General features: G+C 39.8%; 1 protein-coding gene across 2 annotated transcripts in view; it reads right to left on the reverse strand.

The window, feature by feature from the left end:
- The window catches only part of ABLIM1 (actin binding LIM protein 1), a 153,477-nt gene that overhangs the window by 37,609 nt on the left and 95,842 nt on the right, over nt 1-20,026 (reverse strand). For both annotated transcript variants that reach the window (XM_074907795.1, XM_074907796.1), the window contains exons 7-11: nt 18,740-18,827; nt 14,055-14,113; nt 11,557-11,619; nt 4,835-4,912; nt 1,887-2,042 (exon numbers count right to left, since the gene is read on the reverse strand). In XM_074907795.1, the coding sequence (XP_074763896.1) occupies nt 1,887-2,042; nt 4,835-4,912; nt 11,557-11,619; nt 14,055-14,113; nt 18,740-18,827 (444 nt within the window). The remainder of the gene's footprint in view (nt 1-1,886; nt 2,043-4,834; nt 4,913-11,556; nt 11,620-14,054; nt 14,114-18,739; nt 18,828-20,026) is intronic.

Here is a 20,026-nt window from a genome sequence, read left to right on the forward strand (position 1 = left end):
TGTACAAGCTTAAACTCAGGGTTCTCTTTTATTTACCACCACCACATACACACACTTTGCAAAGAGAATGCAGGTTAAATCACTCAAAGTCTGCAAATCCCTGCCGTGACTAAACATGTCACCTTATTTGCTTTTTAAAGATGATGGTGACTGATGTATGATGTAACCAGATTGTTGTCACTTAATTACCACAACACAAACACAAAGTAAGAGATCACTCCACCCTGATGGGTTTGTGTTCTCATTAGGGCAAGGGAAGGGAGGAGAAACAGGTACAAAGAGGTGAGGTAACTTGCCCAAGGTGACAGAAGTCAGCAGTAGCATTGGGTGGAAACCCCAGGTCTTCTGAAAAGAAGGTAAGAGCCCTTCTGTTTTCAGAACAAATTTCTGTAGTCACCACAAATTAATTGGATTTAATGCTGGTGAAAATATGGGGTAAGAAAACCCCAAGGCTTTTGCATATCCCCAGAACAAGCATAACAGCAGACGGCTTCCACCGTACTGCTTTATCAGCTTCCAACATACTGCTTTGTCACTGAGAAGCTTCCCATTAAGATTAACAAATAGTTCATCTTCTCTGGGTGAGATTAGTTCCTCCTCTGTGACTAACAAGAAACTTGTGTTTGTAGAGGGTTGTGTGGAATGGGTCAGGCCTGTTGGAGCTGGCCAGAGGTCACCAGTGCATCTCACAGTGGTTCTGAACCTGATGTCAGCTGGATTCACTACCAACATAAATTTGAGGGGGGAAATTCTGTAATATTCTGACGTGTCAATCTCTTATCTTATTCCTGAGCTGATCAGCCTCCTGAATTTCCAACTCATGTCATAATTTAAAAGACTAACCCTATAAAACATTAAAGAACAAAGGAGAAAAACTGAAGCAGCTCTGACCTGTTGGTGGACAGAACACTTCAGTAAGGAAGTAGATTATCAGTCACTGATCTGGGCATCTTAAGACCACTGGTGCCTGAATGATTTACTGTACTTCCTTCTTCCTCAGCTCATCTTCAAACTCAATTCAGTTACAGTCAGTAAGGTCACTGAGATTGCAAGTAAATCCATTTCCATGTCCATTTAGATTTGCATTCAAGAAGTCTGATATACGTCAGATGGTATTACATAACAAAACCTGCTTCATGATCTGCACTGGAACCACATAAGTAGTAATTGCAGTTATGGAAGTTCACCTGAGAAAACCAGGGGACCCTACAACCTGAAAGATATCTTTAAGTACACATCTAAGATAATAAATTAGATAGAACGAAACTATCATTGCAGGATATAAGAACCCTTACTAAATGTCAGTAGTTTAAAATGTGAAGCTGCTATTTCCAACTAACCTGCCTTCCCCGGTGGAGGAGCACTTCACCCTGACCTAGTTCAGATTTTATGCAGTATGTCTGGCGAAGTGGTCTGGAAACACATTTCCCTTCAGTATATGTGAGAGAAAGCATCCGGCTGCTCTTAATCCTTTTACTGCCATGGAAGATCATGGTATTCCTCATATTCTCTTGTGAATATCGGAGCTCCACAGCCCACTACCAGGTTGGCTTTTGCCTCACGTTCTGGACTTCACAGTACCCAAAGACTAGGATATCCATGTGAGTGATGAGAATGCACATATTGATGGCCTGCAAGCCTCCCCTCTGCCAGTGGCTGGTGTTCATGTAGGTGTTTAACTGCGTGTTTAATTGTGCAAGTTCTGCACATGAAGCATCATCATGATTATTCCCATTAAACCCAGATCAAACAGAGAAAAAGCACTGTGAACAGCAGCAGCAATGGTATCTAGGAGTGTCAATTAGAAACTGTTTCAAAAGAGGATAGAAGCGAAGCAGGCTTTGAATAAAGCGTATAGCAGAACGAGTTGCTTGTGGGTTCATTACCTCTCCAAGACTCTGTCTCTCCTGTCTGTCCTCGTAGGCGGAAGTGTAGAATGGCTCATAAGTAATTAGGTCTGGACGTTCAATGTCATAAATGGCCTTGACTTTGGGAATGGCTGCTAAATCCTTGTAATCAAGGATTTCATTGTCTACTTTTGCCTGAAGGTCAAAGACAGAAGATAAATTAACTTACACAAACGCACTGGTCATTTCTGTTTTACACAATTTATGATTTTTGTGTATTTGTTGTCACACTGTTGCTATGGAAAACCCTTTTTGGCACTCTACATGCAAAGTGATTGTTTCTTGTTCTTCTCCAGCAGGCCTCCTCTGCAAAAGCACACAGTGTTTTCTCAGTTTAGGAAAGAAAGAACACGGCACGTATAGATCTAAAACAAAAGTTTCTTATCCCCAGTAGTGAGCTGGAAACTTCAGCTCTGCAGATGACACATTTTGTGGCCTCAGGCAAGTATTTTCACCTTTCTGCTCTTGTTTTCCCATATGTAAAATGGGCAATAACATCAATTTAGTTTGCAGATTACAGAGATTATGAGAGGATTCCATGCGGAAGCCACAGACAGAAATTCAATTTATAACTGTGCACACAAGAGGAAATACAACTTCTTACAAGGAAATAAAAAGGCAAGCAGGACTTTGTCAGGACTGGGTATCCAAACTCTCAGCTGAAATTATTATATTGCACTCATCACTCAACCCAAGCTTCTGTTTAAGACATATGTTGCTTACTAGCTACATACTACTAACATTAACTATTTTTTCCACTATAACTGCAAGGAGCTCTTGACTACTTAAAAAATGGAAGTAGGAAATCAGTTCCAAAGAGAGTTGCACCCATTGGAAGGAGATACAAAGAAGCTAATATCTTTCCTTATTTAAAAGGACACTTTTTAAAAACTCATCATACATTCTTACCTACCTTACAGAAATACATTTGCTGATTAATATCTACTAGATATTTATTCATAGTAGGCTGCACAAGGAAACAAGGCTGATCTGTTTCTACTCACATTCAGTCCCGTTCTTCCTGAGTACTAACATCTAATATTTTCATATTAAAGTGCATTTGCCTTCCCAAGCTCTCCTAACAACTACTGGTCTTGGTGGTTCTTGAGCAATGCCATAAATTAAAAACATTACAAAATATTTTTTGATAAAGAAGTAAGGTTTGAAATAGTTAGGAAATTAACTTTTTAAAAATAGCCCCAAATCTGTTTAGTTTTCACTCACCAGATATAACAAAATACCTTAAACCAATTTAACCTTTAAATTACAAAGATACATTAACATACGTTATTTCTGTAATATTTTTACTACAGTTTATTAATGAGCTGCAAATTATCCTGAAGTCTGGATATTCTCAATCCAGTATAAATAACCATAGATATTTTTGAAGACCCTGGTCTAGGCCACTACATTGTCCTAGAAACTGTGCTGTCGAGCAGTTAAATTTCGTAAAATACAGCTTATAAAGTTGGTATTACCAGCAGAATGGCAGTTCTCCAGGACATGCTCTGTGCTTTGATATCTGCAGTGTGAACAATTTTATTATATCAGCTAATTTTTGTTGTTGTTGTTGAAATGCATTGAAGAAGCAGTATTTAACTCAAACTCAGGACTTGAGACTCATGATTATAGTAATTTTCTGCATTACTACACATGCAACTGATAAATTTCTGTGTCTTACACTACAGTTTCACCCATATAAGCTTAAGGTTATCTATAAAATCAGTGATTCAACATTATGTATAGGCAACAGAAAAGAGTTTGCCCTGTAGTTTGCCTCTTTTCCCCAGCATACCTTCATCTCTGCTCCCCTCACAAGGGACTCTCTCTCACTAACTTGCCTCCCAGTGATTTTCTTCCTTAGCTGTTATCTTCCACTTCTGTCTTGGATCTTGTGCTGTTCATCTGAGAGCGTGTTTTATATGAGGACAAAGCTTATACGGACTTTCAAGGAACAGGATTCTTAAATGCACGTCAGTTTTTGAAAACGTAGGTTATATGCATGGACATCAAGTTTGAGAAAGCTGAGTTGTTCTGTTATTCACCTAAGTACATTTGAGTTTACATTGTTCCTCCTTAGAACTGGATTAGTACAGCCACAAAAGATTACTTTTTTTCCTGACCCTGTGGACTTCTCTGCGAAAAAAAAAAAGGCTACCGACATTTACAACACTGAAATGCCTGGAAATGTGGTATGAAAAGAGGAGAAAAACATTATTCCTTTGAAAATTTTTGGACACCCTTCTGCTAATGTATTTCCACTTTTAATTTCTAAGATCTTATGGGCTCAAAAGGTACCAATAATGAGGCCAAGAAGTGAAAGATATGCTCTAAAATAATGAAAGAGGAGGCTTGATTACTGAACAAATCATATTAAACTCTACCTCTGAGGTAACCACAAATAAAATAGTACATCAATAGCTTTATATTTTCAGCACAGTTAATTTAGTAAAAAAGGGATGCTTAGTATCTTTTTTGTTCTTAAATAAAAAAGTCCTTTTTTCCACAACCAAAGTGTCCAACTTCTGGAATGAAAAGTGTTGTATCAGCCAGGCTTCTTTTAGCATAGCTGACCCTCCTCCCTATGTCCTGAAACTGCAGTCAGCAGATCTCTCAAGAGCTGCATATCGAGGTACACTGATCTCACATAACCCCTAACAAACTCAAATGACCTGCCTTCTGTCCCTCTTCACATCACCAAGTGACTTCAAGAGATTTACTGCATCTTTCTATGGGAAATGTGACCTGGAAAAGGCCTACCTTGCTCTTGAAATTCTATAGTTATGAAAACTACATGGTGAGAGCTTTAACAATTTAACCGCTAGAATAAAGGTATTAGCATCAGTAAAAAAGTGACATATTTCAGCCTGGAGTGTTCCATGTGCAAGCAAGGGTTGAGAGGCTTATCCATCAGAAGGAATACTTACATAGATAGTGTGGCCTGGAGAGCCAGGTATACTGGAACCTGGTCTGGAATAAATGCTTTCTGATGATGTTCTTGTAGGCTAAAAAACAAAAAGTAACTTTTCAGAGTAACCTGAAGCCATTAACATTGTTAATTTTGATGTTAAGTGAAGAAATCTGCATACATCTTGAAATTAACTGAATTTAGGAAAAAATGTCAACACAAATGCAAGCATTCTGGCAAATTTCACAATCTTGTGAGGCAAGTGGGCTTTTTTTTTTTGGTAGAGGAAGGAGTGCTGTGAGAGGGGGAAGACATTTTCTACATCATACAGTGGAAAAGACTGACAACAATAATGAACAAAATCAAACAACACCTGCCAGAGACACTGCAAGGAGCCATACAAAGTACAATCCAGAATAGTCCTGCTGGTCATTTTATCAAAACGTTAGTTCACAAACAGCTCAGCAGTTCAGCAGACAAAACTGTTGAGAGGAGCACAGCACACACATTATCACTTCCCAGATGTTCAATCACTGGATTTCCATTATGAATACAGAACTGAATTAAGTCCTTCTAAGTAGATGAAATCCTTGACTTGGAGCTGTTCCCTACATCTGCAGCACAATTTAGATGCAACATGAAAGCTAAACTGTTGATTGAAATTTCACAATTCCCCACACTGCAAAACTGCTGATGTTTAATGACAGTGTCCTGCAAATTGAAATTCATGAGAACACTCGCACTCGTACAGAGCCAGTGCTGTTACACCTTCAGCGGATTTTCCAACACTTCATCGGGACTAAACAGACACAGATTTCCTGGGGGAAATCCCTTTGTGAAAGGAGACAAAGGAATTGATCACTAAAATGTGGGGATCCTGAAAACTTGATGAATTTCAAAAACATCTATTCAATCAAAAGTTACCCAGGCTATTGTGGCAGTTACTCTTAAACTTGGCATGCAGCAGACACACAGAGGTATTCAACAATATCCCACTCTCAACTGAGAAACCATGAACAATTTTTACTCCCTAATGGACTGCAAAGAACCAAATCCTGTCACAAAGCAATGCACCAGCACATGACTGTGATGATACTAGTGCACCAGGATACTTTGAAGTCACTGAAAATTAAATCTTGGTAAATAGTCCTTACCTCGTCAGCTTGTGACATTGAAGGGACCTTCAGGTCCTAAGGGACCTTCAGGTACATACTGAAGAGAAACAAGACTTGACAGCCTGGCTCGCTGATTTTTTGTAGGAAATATCTGGAGTGAACACAAAGAGGCTGCTGGACCTTTCTTATCTCTCAGCATACATTTCCTGAAAGGATCCTTGAGCAGACTTCAGAGTCTTTCTACCTTTTATTTCATATCCAGAAAAGCTATTGGAACCATCTGCATAAAAAAATGCTGTAGTTGTGGATCATACAGCAGGCTTTCTCTGACTTCATTTGTGGAAATGAAATCGCCACATTCAGGGAGGATCAGAGGAATAAAAGGTTTTGAACACGTTCCACCAAAAAATGTTAAGATTCAGATCAGAAAGAGAGCAGATGTGGCCGTGGACTGACACAGTCACAACTCCTCTCCAGAGCATATCTGAGAACACTTCCTCAGCTGGGCCTTTATGTGTTTCTTTCCTTTTCTCTCTGTGACTGCAAATTCCTACATCCCAAAAGGGAACAGAAATTTCTCAGTTGCCTTTAAGCTCCTCCCATGATGCAATCAAAGCAAAAAACTCAACAACAACCACTTGTTTCATGGAAATGTTACAAGAACTAAGCTGGAAAATCTGGCTGCTGTGGAGAAACACTTTATTCTTTATTCCCCCTTCCATTCTGCCATTTCACACCACGGTCTGAGTCGAGACACATGGAACATGTTGCTGCAGTTGCTATGGAAAACAATTGTTTTCATTACAACATAGGGAACAGCATTAAGTAACTGAGGTACTGTTAGGGGTGTCTCTGTTACCTTTGGCTTTTTGGCAGACACACTTTAAGACTTTTGTCTGATCAGTTCTCTCTGTTGTAGGAAAACAAGCATTAGAGGCAATTACAGCCTATTCCTGCCTGGCAGGCCCTTTGGGTAGCTCTTTGCTCTGGATATTCTGTAATCATTTCAGAAAACAAGAAATACTCAGCCCTCGGTCCATCTCCTCAGTCTTATCTCTTAGTATCACTGCTAAAAACCTTTCAACCAAAGGAAAATTCACTGTATTTATCACTTCAGTGCATTTATTAAATAAAGTTAGACACCTTAAGAAGACAGTTTCAGCCACATCCTGCTACCAACATTCTTAGGTGCTCTTAACCCTGGAGTATAGGAGCAGTTGTCAGATGGACTGGCAAGTTGCAGCACCTGTTCTTCATTTCCCCACCATGTTTCTGCTCCAGGTTCATTGTTACCATCCCACTGACACAGCCATGAGCCAGATATGACACCCTTCAAAAGCAGTTTTCTATTTTCTGTAATTCTTCCAATCTTACCTTCAGTCTGTTGCAAAGCTCCACAATCCCTGGGCAGGATGCCATCCTGCCAGCCACTGCCTGAACACACACTGTTCCTCTCCTGAGGAGCCTAATCCAAGCAGACCTGGATCTCTGTGGCTCCTCTATTTGCCCCCAGTCCTGTATCTTGCTTAAGTTTATGACGTACCCCCGAAGACAGTGCATGAAAAAGAGGACTTCTATATCTACTCTCACTCTTCCTGCCTCACTTTGCCCTGTTTCTTGTTTTGAATTACACAGGCTGTTTCCATCACAGATGGCTAACTATTTCCTACTCTGCTGCTCCCATATGGTCTGGAATCCTTCACAGCGTTGCACTTTCCCCTAAAGACAATTGCATTGCACTTAAAAACATTTGTGCTGCTTGCTTTAACAAATACACACTAAAGATTCCTTGATATAAGCTGTTCCTCTGGCATACCTTTAGTTGCTATGGTTGGCTCCTCTCCTAACAGGCCATAATAGATCCTGACTGAAAACCCGTGATGAGGTATGGCTTTTATTAGATTGTACATTGCATCTTCATTAGCAGCTAAGAATCCCTGACCCTGTGTACCACTGTTGTGACTTTGTATCTTAAAAGAGGTGGCAAGAAACACACTGGAGGTCAAGTTCTCTACTGATGTAACCACAGTGGGGTGTAAATTCCACCCTAGAGGAGAGCTGATCAGAGCGCAGGTAAAAAGGAATAGTGGCTATCCCCGATTTAACCTTTAGCCTTCAGTGGAGGTATCATGTGAGCATCTCTTGCACACATTATTGGAAGACAGATGAAGAATTTAGAGGAAACATCCTTTAATATGAATGCAGTAATTTAGAGGTATTTCCTTCCATCACAACAGTCCTGTGGCACTTGTTCCACACTCTCAGCAACAAAACTAGTTAAGATGCTTTACTTCTTCTACAAACCGATCTGCAGCATTCTTTGTATGATTGTTCTTGTTCTTGAAGGATTCAAACAGAGCTTTTCATGCCACCTTTGTGCAGAGAAATTTAAAGCAAATTTCTACAAAAACTACAACTAATCTTTTTTTCTCTTCCTGTGGTGCATGGCCTTTCTCCACATTTTCTGACAGTAGAAGTCATCTGTTTTTTCCTTTCCTCTTCCACCCAAATGAATGTAACACTAGTAAATATATCAATATGGAATGTCTGTACCAGATACAGGAAGTCCATGAAGTATATGAAAAAAAAAAAAATCAATAGAAATCCAGTCAACAGAAATTCATGCATATCATTAAAGGAGCCAAAGGAAAGAACCAGATTACAAAGCATCTAAAGTATGTGCCAGACTTCCGAGTGTTTCCCACTTTATCATATACTTCTTATGTTTTTATTCTTCATCCCATGCATTTATCTTCAATGCAAAAGTTCTTTATCAACTTCATTTGCAGGTTGGCAGAGGTGACACCAACTGTCATGCTCATCCTATTAGGTTCACTGTGAATTTCAATGCTCAGTATTTGTATCACCCATGCATATGCCCCAAACTGATTAACTTGTTATTTTCATATTACACTGCAAAGCTTAAGATGTTCATCCACATTTACTGCAGTTTGTCATGTCATCATGCATGGCACATCATCTAAATAAATAACTCTTAAAATAAAAAAATCCACACTAGAGCCATTCACATCACCCAGATGCTGCTACAATGTGGTGGCTCTGGCTTCCTCAAGTACAGATGTTCAGAATCATGCTCTGTAAAAACTTACAAGAGCAGGCAACCAGATCAAAACCGATCCCAAGAACATCTGGCCAAATGGATGCACTATTGTTTAACAAAGGCATCATCAGCATTGTTTACAGTACCTGCCTTAGTTTTCTGATAGAGTTCATTATGCAAGGCGGTGATAATAGCTGCAGAAGAATGAATATGTTTTCACTTAATAACACTTAACATTATAGATTAAGCAAATTCTCTAAACCTCAGAAGCAACTTTAAATGAAGTATGTTTAAAAATAAACTAATAGAAGATTAGGATCTAATTTATTCTATTATGCAGATACAATTTTGCAATAGCAAGGAATTTGGCTCTCTCAGTACACTTGCTATTCTGACTACCTGCTTCAACAACTCTAAGGTTTTACAGTTATTTAGGACCTGGAATCAGGTTTCATTAAACACAGGCTTTCTATGGATTTCAGTAATTTTCAGTGGCTGTGTACAAGACCAATAAAGCATTCATTGTGCCTGTTTGCTAGCTGAACTGTACCCTTCTCTTTACAAGAGTGTTTCCTTCAAATGCATGCATTCATTATTTCTCTGCCTAAAAAAAAATCTACATTATATATGCAAACAGGTTTAGTTCAAACTCACAAAGACACACATATTAATAGGTTACAAATATTTTTTCTTTCCTTTCTAGACACAAAGCCAGAGAGGAGAATGAATTTTCAGCACAATCACTGAAGGCACTTTGCTGCCCAGCAAACTTTTACAAACTGCTTCTGCAAACATAGCATTCACCAAGAGTAAGTTAAGTTGTAAACAGAAGAAAATAAAGTGGGAAGTCCAGAACATACTGAATTCAATGAGAAACTTCTCAGAGAATTCACAGGATTTTATCCTACAATTTTCAACTTACAATCTTCATGTAGATTCAAGCCTTTGGCCCATCTTTACGGCAACAGCAATGATAGGTTTTGTTTCAAAGAACATATGAAGCCAAAATTTGCGTTTGTATCATCAGCATGTAAATCTAAACAGAATTTAATACTCACCAAATTTACACAAGAGGATATTCATCTGACCCTAAGCTATCTGTATCCTACACAGTCTACAAAGCAAGACCAGATGACTTTAAAGGTCCCTTCCAACTCAAACTATTCTATGATTCTGTGAAAGAGAACATACCTTTATTGTGGCATGGACTGCTCCTATTTTATCTTACATGTTTTTCTAATGCATTGGATAGGATTTGGGGTTTTTAATCCTAAGGCTCCTGGATTTCAGCACCGGAAACTCAGACTTGTGCATGCTAAGCTGAATCCAAAAAGCCACTACGCTACCCTAAAAGATGAGTGAAATGTTCATACAGTTTGCTGTTCTCAGACTCCAACATTTGATTCCGTAAAGCCTAGGACTGCAGAGACATTGCCCTTTTTAGGAGCACTGATAACACTTTCTTATAGCTCTATTTTCTTGATACATATTTCTGTGGCTAACAGAGAGAGCGGCTTTCAAGAGGCATTAATGCACTGCAGCATCCTAAACTAACTGAGGAAAGCACCATGCAGGACAAAGGGCACAGGGCTGCCACTAACTCCCACTGAATCACAGCATTGGATTCAACTATATAACTCTATCCTGTGGACTGCATCTGGCACAAATATCCTGCCCTGGCTGATAATATGACTATGTCTACTTTGCAATAAGAGATGTGAAGGCAGCATGAGCAGACACAATGGAAATCCAGTGGCACAGACTCTATCAGCCTGTCTGCCCATCACTAGCCTGTAGTAAGTCCATCCCAGTATGTTCTTACTTTGTTATCAGGTGAAAGCTACCTCAGGTGTGCCTGCATGCAGTACAGCCACATGTCCCCCCACAGCAGACACAACTAATAAATAAGCACTGCTGTGAAGGTGAAGAAATGGAAGTGGCTGGTGCTTGTAGGTGCGAAGAAAACTCGAAGAAGTCTGAAAATAGCAAGGTAGTCTAGAATCAAGAGGACAGGGAGGACCTCCCAACTCAGATATGGGTGTGCCCCAGAGTAGAGAGAGGCAAATGCTCTCAGGCAGTACGCAGAACGTGTCCAAACCTGTAATTTTGTAAATATTTTCCCATCTGAAGTATTCATGTGCAGTTGGTCAATACACATAAAAACCAAACTGATTTAAATGATGGCATTTTTTTCCAAAAAGCATGAGCTTTTTAACCATCGCTTTAAAGTCAGATGCTTTTCACCATTTTCATTTGCAGTCTAATTTTTTGTTCTAGAAGAAAAACTTTCTGTAACACTGGAAGAACAATACTACAGCCCCAAAAAGCCCATCTGAATCTAAAAAAAATAATTTTAAGCATTTCATTAAGCAAAATAAAAAATATGAGAATTAACAAACAACACTGCACCACATGATGCAAAATACAGCGTCAGTGCCCATGATGGCAAGTGATAGTAAGAAAGCTGTGTGGCAGAAGTAGTAGCAAGCACAGCGAATGACAATCATGAAGAATCTTCTCAGTAAAGAAGACCATTATCAACACTATGAAAACACAACAGCAAACCTCTGCAGAGCGTGGCCTGCGCAGAACCAGACTCTTTGGATAAAAGAACTCAGATGAGGAATGCTGTCATGAAACACAAAAGGGAAAAATGAGTGAAAAGGAAAGCAGTTTCCCAGCTCAGTGGTTAAGCTCTTTTTTTTCAATCAAGTTACTAATATCTACTTGCTAGATAATGCTCTGTGCGTTATAATATCTATGTTACTTATTGATCACTGCAGAATCACCGACAGCCAGACAGTTGTAAAAAAACCCCTAGGCAATCTATATTTTTGTAACATAGATATGGTTGCTCTATTTTCTGCTTGTTTTGGCTTTGTAATCCTCCACAAATACTCAGTGGGGGTAAGATCTAAAGCAACCATTGTTTTTATGAACCCCCTGTCAGACCTTGACCAGCTAGAATGCTGATTAGTTTGTATCACAATTCAGTTACTGAGAGAAAACAGAACGGCTGAAAACTTCTGAAGTGACTTCAATGATAAAAGGGCTTTTTGTTTTATTTTGCTCTATAGGGAAAGGAAACCCAGCAGAGCAAACATGCCATGTCACTGGCTTTTTGCAGAACCACCAGAAAATCTAGGTCTGATCCTGAAAGTAGCTGTCATACATTTGTCAACTCACAGACCAGATTCTGATTCCCACACTATGTCTTAATGCATGTCATAAGAAACTGTAAGTCAATCAAAGTACAGTTCATAATTTAGTGGTGACATGTTCAAATAGCATGTAGTTCCCCCAGTTTCATTTCTTTCTGTACCTACCTGTTTGCTACTGCCTTCATTTGAGTCAGCAGAATGAAACATGTCAAAGTCATCAAAGTGAACTCAAACTGATTTTAAAATAAGGTGTCTGACTTTTTGCACTGGCATAGATGGAGCCTATCTGTGATATACAGTTGAAGCTAAAAATTCTCCATCTCTCCAGCTAGCTTTGGTACAGTGCGTTTGTCAATGCCTTTTTCAAGATATATTAAGCCTCTGCCTAGAAGCTTTCATCCAAGAACAAGGCAACCTTGGATAGCTGTGACATAACATTTCTCAGATTTTCCCTTAATATGCATTCTTTTGCTTAATTTTCCTGCAAGAACTCACTTAGGCAAAGTCTTGCAGGTGAATGAATTAGTTTACTTCGATTAAAATTAGCTGAGGGGGAAGAAGACTGACATGCTTGAATGTGTGATGGAAAAAAGGAAAATATTTGAAGAGGACTTTGGCTATTTCCATGGGGAATGGAAATAAGCCACTGATTTATAAGGTCAGCTGGAAAAGGTTCATAAGGGCTGCAGTGTAGTCAGGAGTGCTTTGGTAAGACTCTTGGGTCCGAGGGAATAGGAGGTATTGTACCCCAACCTTTCACTACAAAGCACAAGCATTCTGACACTTAAGCAGGGCCAAAACACTGTCTTACATTCAAATTGTTAAATGAGGAAGAAAATCCAGTCTGGCATCATTTTCCATTTTCTTATGGAAATTCAGGGCAGAACAATGGGCAAATGCTGGATGGTACCTACAGTGACGTTTGTCTGTGCTAGATCCATGCCCATCTAGGGCCAATTATACTGCTGTACTATCTGTACAGCCCACGCTAACATGAACTCTGCTCAACAAAAATTTATCTGCACATTACCTATGATCATAGTAAATTCTCTGTGGGGAATATTTTACAGACCAGTTCATCTGAATTAATTCTAAAGGACGTGGCTTCCTGTGACCGAGCCACACAGAGAACACAATCCATGGTATCTCCCTGCCAGTACCTCTTAGTTTCCTTGTCTGAAGGACATTTTATTCACATGCAGTCTCTAATATTCAAATCCAGAAAAATTAGCAAAGTTCAAAGGACCAACTGAGACATCAAAAAGAGTAAAATGTCCGGAAGATGAATTAATGAATATGGGCTTAGAATTTCCTGGTGCATACAAAAAGCCAGGCTCCAGCATTTATCAGTGTGGCACTACTATCACCAAGCATTTGATCCAGAAAGTTTGACTGGATATGCTGAGATGACTCCAAGTGTAACTGCAACTCTTCTTGGCATTCAAGTTAGGATCACTTTAGGCTGAGGTTTATTTGGATGGCAAAGGAAAAGAGCCCATATTGTCTAAATGCTGTAAAACAACAGTCCAGAACAGGGGATACCTATAGAGCAATTATGCAGATGTGCAAAAATACTAAAATATATCATAGCATCTGCCCTGTTCACATTTTCTACCTAAGAGTCTCTCTCACAATAACTGAGGTATGAAATGAAGTGTCTTAGACTTTGCCATGTCTGTATGTCAGTAGATGACACTTTCTTTAAGGCAGTGCACTGAGACAGGTATGTGAAGGTGGTGAGCCTAAAAACCAGAGCAATACCTCTGAAGTGCCTCCACTGTTTATTCTGCCAGAGTGGTGAGAACTATGCAAAAAAACATGGAAAAAGTAATCTTTTAAAACAACATTCAGTTATTGTGTGCACAAAATATCTGGTGTGTCATTGCCACAAATGCAGCTTACCCGTAGCTTATCTTCAGTCTTAGTGGATTGCTTACAGTCGGGATGCCAGACAGTGGAACCTGAGGGAGGGAAAAAACCATCTTGATTCAGAGCAAAGCGGATGACTCCCAGTCATGACAAGTCAGTTATTAAAGAGAATCTCTTCATTGCATCAGATGGTGAATCTGTCTGAACTATGCAAGTAATTCACATTCATTTCTAGCTCATGAGAATACAAGTGAAGCAAAAAAATATTCAAATCCTTGGCTCATCTACAGCAGCCTCTTCCTGAGGCTGTCAAAGCACTCTACACACATTCTTAATTAAAACTCAAACAGCCTCAAGCAGCAAGGGAATCAGCAAGCACCAGCTGGAGGACTGAAGGTTCTCTAGGCAGGACGTAGGCTAAGAGCAAAAGAGTTGGGCCATGGTTACCTGATCTGTTCTCCCCTTACATACTGCAACACCATAAAAAGGAAGTTCTGATTGTAAGTCCATTAATACTGGGAAAGTCTTATGACTTCCTTGAGCAATAGGTGTCATATTCAGTTACTGTGAAGTATTACCCAGATCACCTCTTCCCTGCAATTATGCAAAATACAACAGGAAAAGCAAAATTAGAAAATTCACAACACAGAAGTCAGGGCGATATCTCAGCTGCTGCATTAAACTAGAGGTCAGTATGACACAGGTGGTACAAAGCAGCCTGTGAAAGAGCCTCTCCCTGGATCAGAGTGTCCCATACTTGCCACTGGCACACACATCGTTTCTAACCCTTGCTCTGCAAGGTCAGTGGCAAGTGTTGCACTGGCATTTCCACGTGGCTATTCCACCTACACTTCCTACTAAAAGAGGCAAGCTCTCTGCTCTTTGTGTCCCAAAACATGGGATTCTCTCTTATGCTGTAAAGATGGAAATATCCGTGTGTCCCCAAGGGCTGAGCAGTGTTGGGGGCAAGGAGCACTTCCACCTCATTTCAGTTCTCCTTTGGAACAGAGTGTAAACTATAGTCACTGCTGGGAAGCTGCTGGCAGCCATTAGCAAAGTTGAAACAGAACAGCAGCTAATGCTGATTTTTAACACTAACTGCAGATGCAGTCAAATTCAAACTTAATTCCAGTCACTACAATGTCAATACAGAGCCATATCTGTCTGCAGGGGGGAACGTCACCTCTTCACTCTGTCCACAAAGAAAAGGTACAGAGCAAAGTCCAGCTCTCCTGCTGGTGACTATTAGCTCAAGTGCAGTCAGAGGAAACCCCACCCTCAGAGCCCAGGAAAGCTATGGGTCAGGACCCCTGGAAATTTTGTTGTAACAGGCCCTTACATGGCTTGGTACAGAAGTAAAGACCAGCAGGAATGATTTCCCTTCCCAGCAGCACACAGTATCATCATCATCAGGAGACTGGAGAGAACGCTGTGACTCTGGATCAAGGGTCTGAGATGTCTGGCTCTGAGGCTAAGCCGAGGAAGAAGAAACTGTGCATTTGGCAGTGGAAAACGATCAGACAACAGGGAGAAGTGTACCAACAGCCTTCTCTGTAAACAAACCGCAGTCTCAGAGCCAGGATCCCACAGAGCCTGCGAGATCAGGAGAGAAGCATGCCCTGTGCATTTACTCAGGAGGTCAGACAGATACAAGCACTCAGGAGGAAGGAAGTTCATGCTATAAGGATGATGAACTCAGACTCAGAAAGTTTAGGTTCAACTCTCAAATTCAGCTGTGAACTTCCTGTGTGACTGACAAAAATTACCTCTGTACCTCAGTTTCTTTTCTACTAAACTATCCCCACTATCAAAGAAAAAGCTGTCACTGATTCTTGGGCGGTATTTAGCACAAACTGGCACAATTTTAGGGATCCCCCCAGGAAAATGCTGCAGCTGCTGAAAGTGAACAAGAAATGGAGGAGAGTCTGGGTGTCATCTTCATGGTGAAACTTAATTAACTGTTGGTCCTGAGTTTTCTTTCACAAAATTGTAAGAGGTTTGAATTATGTGAAACTTAAAAACCCAAATCAGATAGAACAGGTTTAAGAAGTGAAATGTAAATATTTTTCGTGATCTTGAACTCTGAGCCACCTACAGCTTGTAAATTTTATTCATCCAAACATGCCAGTCTATTTTGAAATGCTTGGAATGGTGCAAATTCTCAAGCTGCATCGCCCCTCTTTTTCCTACCAGAAACAGTTCAGAAAACTGTGATTATTCCCATTCTTAACATATGTTTGTTTGCTCACTTGGCAGACACCAACCAACATGTTCATTTATTCAGCTTTTTAATTTGCACGTACCATTGTTTCAACATACAGCTCTCTCAAAATCAGTAACTCAGGCTATTATTTACACATTGAATAAGGCTGAAAGCCCATGTGAGAATCAAGTGAAGCATCCCTCCGAATGCTGAGCAACATCCTAGCCCAGCAACAGCCTTCTGGGGCAGTCCATATTACTAGGAAATCGATGGGAAGAGAAAGTTTCTGATGCTGCTTCTTTTTCATGTTCCTGTGTTGGAGCAGGGCAAAGCCAGAGTGCTTCTGCTAGCATTACTCAAACCATCCTTAACATCGAAAGCCCCCAAACAGACAGCTTGTTTTCCCATGTTCTCCTTCTGCAGGCTTCCCACACATTTCTGATACAAGCAGCTATCACAAACCTGCCAGGCTCTATTAGACAAAGCAATAACAACACAGTGCTTTCATGTCCTGTGGAGAGGACAATTAGAAGTAAGATGGAAGCTGCCTATTATCATATATTATATCAATAATGTGATTTTGGTTCTAGCTTTAGTGTTGTGATGTTGTATTTTTATTTCAGTGAAATGTTTAGAATGCTGTTACTCTGCACCTTAGGGTAAATGATTTGGATGGAATCAGGATACACATTTCTGTATATCTGAGAGCTTTGCACTGGAAAGGCTTTTAGGTCCCTTACACTTACAGACATGCTGAATTCAGCAAGGAAAGCTTTGGCAAAACAGCCTGGAGCACGCTCAGCAATAACATTACTTAGTCAGAAAACAGCTTGTGAACAGTAAAGCAATGCAACTTGAGCTGCTCTCTCTGAGACAGAGTGAGCATGAAGAGCATTAATTCACAACCACAGAAAGGGAGATACAGCCAAGAAGAGAATGATGGCAGATCAAGGAGCCAGGTGTCTCTCCTCTCCTCCTTCACATCACCTGAACTTGGCCAGGACAAAATCCAGCCTTGTTTAAGTAGAAGCAGTACTTTCTGTCTTACTTGGATCTGCGCAAATTTACACCACAGCCTGCCCAAGCAACATGAACTCCCATTCTGGGTGCAAATGGCATCAGTTGCAAACAGCTGTTATTAATAACAGCAAAGGATGAACTGATGCTCACCTTGAACTCTGTACTTTGTCATACTATGATGTGAGGAAACTAAGAAGATTACCAGTTGTCAGATGCAGTAACTGCTCCTTTCAAGTTAGTTTTTCCAATTTGGCATCAGAAAGCAGTACTTCCTACTCAGCCCCCTTTCAGCCTTTCTTTGCTCTTGCAATGCAGAACTGCTACACAACTCAATATCCAGTTCTGTGCACAGCTGGAATAAGATGACTAAGGTATAAGGTCAGTGAGAGATGAAAGAGATGGGCTGCAAGGAAGGACAAACTACAAAATAACATGTTAGCTTCAAAGGAATTCCTTAACAATATTAATTTTGGAATTCCTCCAGAAGGAATTTCTCCGCATGATTTCAAGAGATGGCTGCCACCACACCTTCATCATTTCTTTCCTACTCTTTTACAGTTCTTTCAGGTATACCAAGCAAGTTTTCTGATATTTGACAAGTACAATATAAAAACTCCCAACATGTACCTGTCTTTTTCACTTTGATTTCTTGCTTGCGTAAATGTGTATTATACTTCTTTCTAACAACATTAATTATTAATATGATAGCAAGTAATAAAAATAACTGTAGCTTAATAGTTAACATGCTACTTTCTGGGAGAGGAGGTGGAACTCAGATTAAGGATACTCTTCAACAAAGAAAAGAGCACGTTCTTTTCTATGTGAACAGATCATGAAAAATGCTTGGCAATATCTGGGAGCTTGAGACTGCTGGTAAGAAAGAGGAGATGAAAATTAACATACAAGAAAGAAGTGACTGTAGAAAGACATACAGATGAAGTAAATGGGAATAAAAAGAGAGATGTGACCAGAGAAAAGGGAAATAGGCAAGTCAAGCAAATATGATTAAGAACCAGAGGAGACACTCTGTCAATGCACATGGGGAATGAGATCTGCATGATTCTAAACAAGCTCACTGCAGCCTCTGGAAGTTGTTTCATTGCCTTTTACAGTTTCAAGTGTGGTCCTGGAGAACACAGAAACTTACTCACAGAATTCAGGGGAAACCCTCTCATTTTGTCTGGTATCTCATATACCAGGCTGTGTGTTAAGCTATCTGTTGAGATGCCAAATACAGAGGCAGCCTAATAAATTTCAATTTTGCCACATAGCTTTTGAAAACAATCTGCCTCAGCTAGCATGTAGAGTCACTGCTATTGCCACTGCTATGGCCACCTACTAGAGCAAAAGGGTTTCAAGTGAAAAAGTATGAGAACACTATTGCAGATAGTCCTCCTTATTCATATTACATGGAGATGGTTTATAAACTCCTTAGGTCTGTGACAGAAAAATTACAAACTCTGATTTTCTTGTTTTGGAATGGAGGCATCCTTACCTTGCAGATACATTTCTTCTCCTTCCGTGAACATTTGGTTGCACCTGCTGCATCGTGCACAGCTTGGATGATAATGCTTGTCACCTGCCTAAACAAAAATTAAAAAAATATAATTAGGGACCAATGCATTGCATTGCTTTGAGAGCACTCATTCATTATTTGCTGACAGACCAGTTCACCTGTTATGATACAGCATTGCCCTCATGATGCAACAATAATGATGATAATGTAAGGTCTGCCATTCTGTTTCAGTCCAAAGGTCTATCTAGTCCAGTAGCCTGCCCTCAACAGAGGCCAGCAGTGACTACTTGAAGGCAAAAGGCTATAAGAAATAAGACAATACACAACAGCCTTTCCTCTTCACACCTTCCCCTTCAAGTAATCAGTGGTTTAAAGATTTCCTGGCTAGGGGCTATGTCAAAATCTATCTAGTCTCCGTAATTTGTCCAACACCTTTTTAAATCTCCATCTATGTAACAGTCCAAGGCAATGAATGGCATTTAGTTATTTGTGTATTTAGATTATTTGTGTAAACCTGCTGCCTCATTTTGTCAAACAACATGTATTTTCTCAATTGCTCCACTGTTACATATTAATTTAGACAATGAATGACAGTTTTCAACCCACCATTTTATTCCTTCACCTTCTTCCCCACACTGCTGATACAAGCATTAATAGTGAGAGCTTTCTAGAGCCACTTCTGTCTGGGATGATTAACTTAATTCACAAATGCCTGACTTCAGAAGCTACACTAGCACTGACGGCTTGAGCTGAATCCGAACTATTGATGTAAAGATGCTAAATACTCTAGATCCTGTTAACCCAAATCCAAATCCACTGAGCCATTCCTTCTCTTAAATACACTGATACCCATAGTAAACAAAGCTGATGGAATTTCAGGCCTGTAAGGACAGGAAAAAAATCAAGGAACAGACATTGTGATTTATTCTCCTTAGGAGATCAAAACAACCAATGTATTAATTTTTTGCATCAGAAACCAAGCATGCAATGCCCACAATAGGTTTTTTAAATCAAAAAATAATTAATCCTAGAAAATGACCCTTAACAGTGACAAGTAATGAATTCTGGAAGTCTTTAAAATTGTATCTGGCTTTCCAAACAAGTTAACTAACCTCAAATCCTTTTTCAAAAAATATTCCCTATCCACTGAGATGTTAATGCACAAAATACCTGTTTACTCTGTTGCTGACTTGTAAAATGTCATCAAATCCATCTCCTAGCTCATTATACTTGAGACTGTAATATTATTAAATTCAACCTTTCATT

The sequence above is a fragment of the Athene noctua genome, chromosome 5 (genome assembly GCF_965140245.1).
Source record: "Athene noctua chromosome 5, bAthNoc1.hap1.1, whole genome shotgun sequence".
In the NCBI taxonomy this organism is placed as follows: domain Eukaryota; kingdom Metazoa; phylum Chordata; class Aves; order Strigiformes; family Strigidae; genus Athene; species Athene noctua.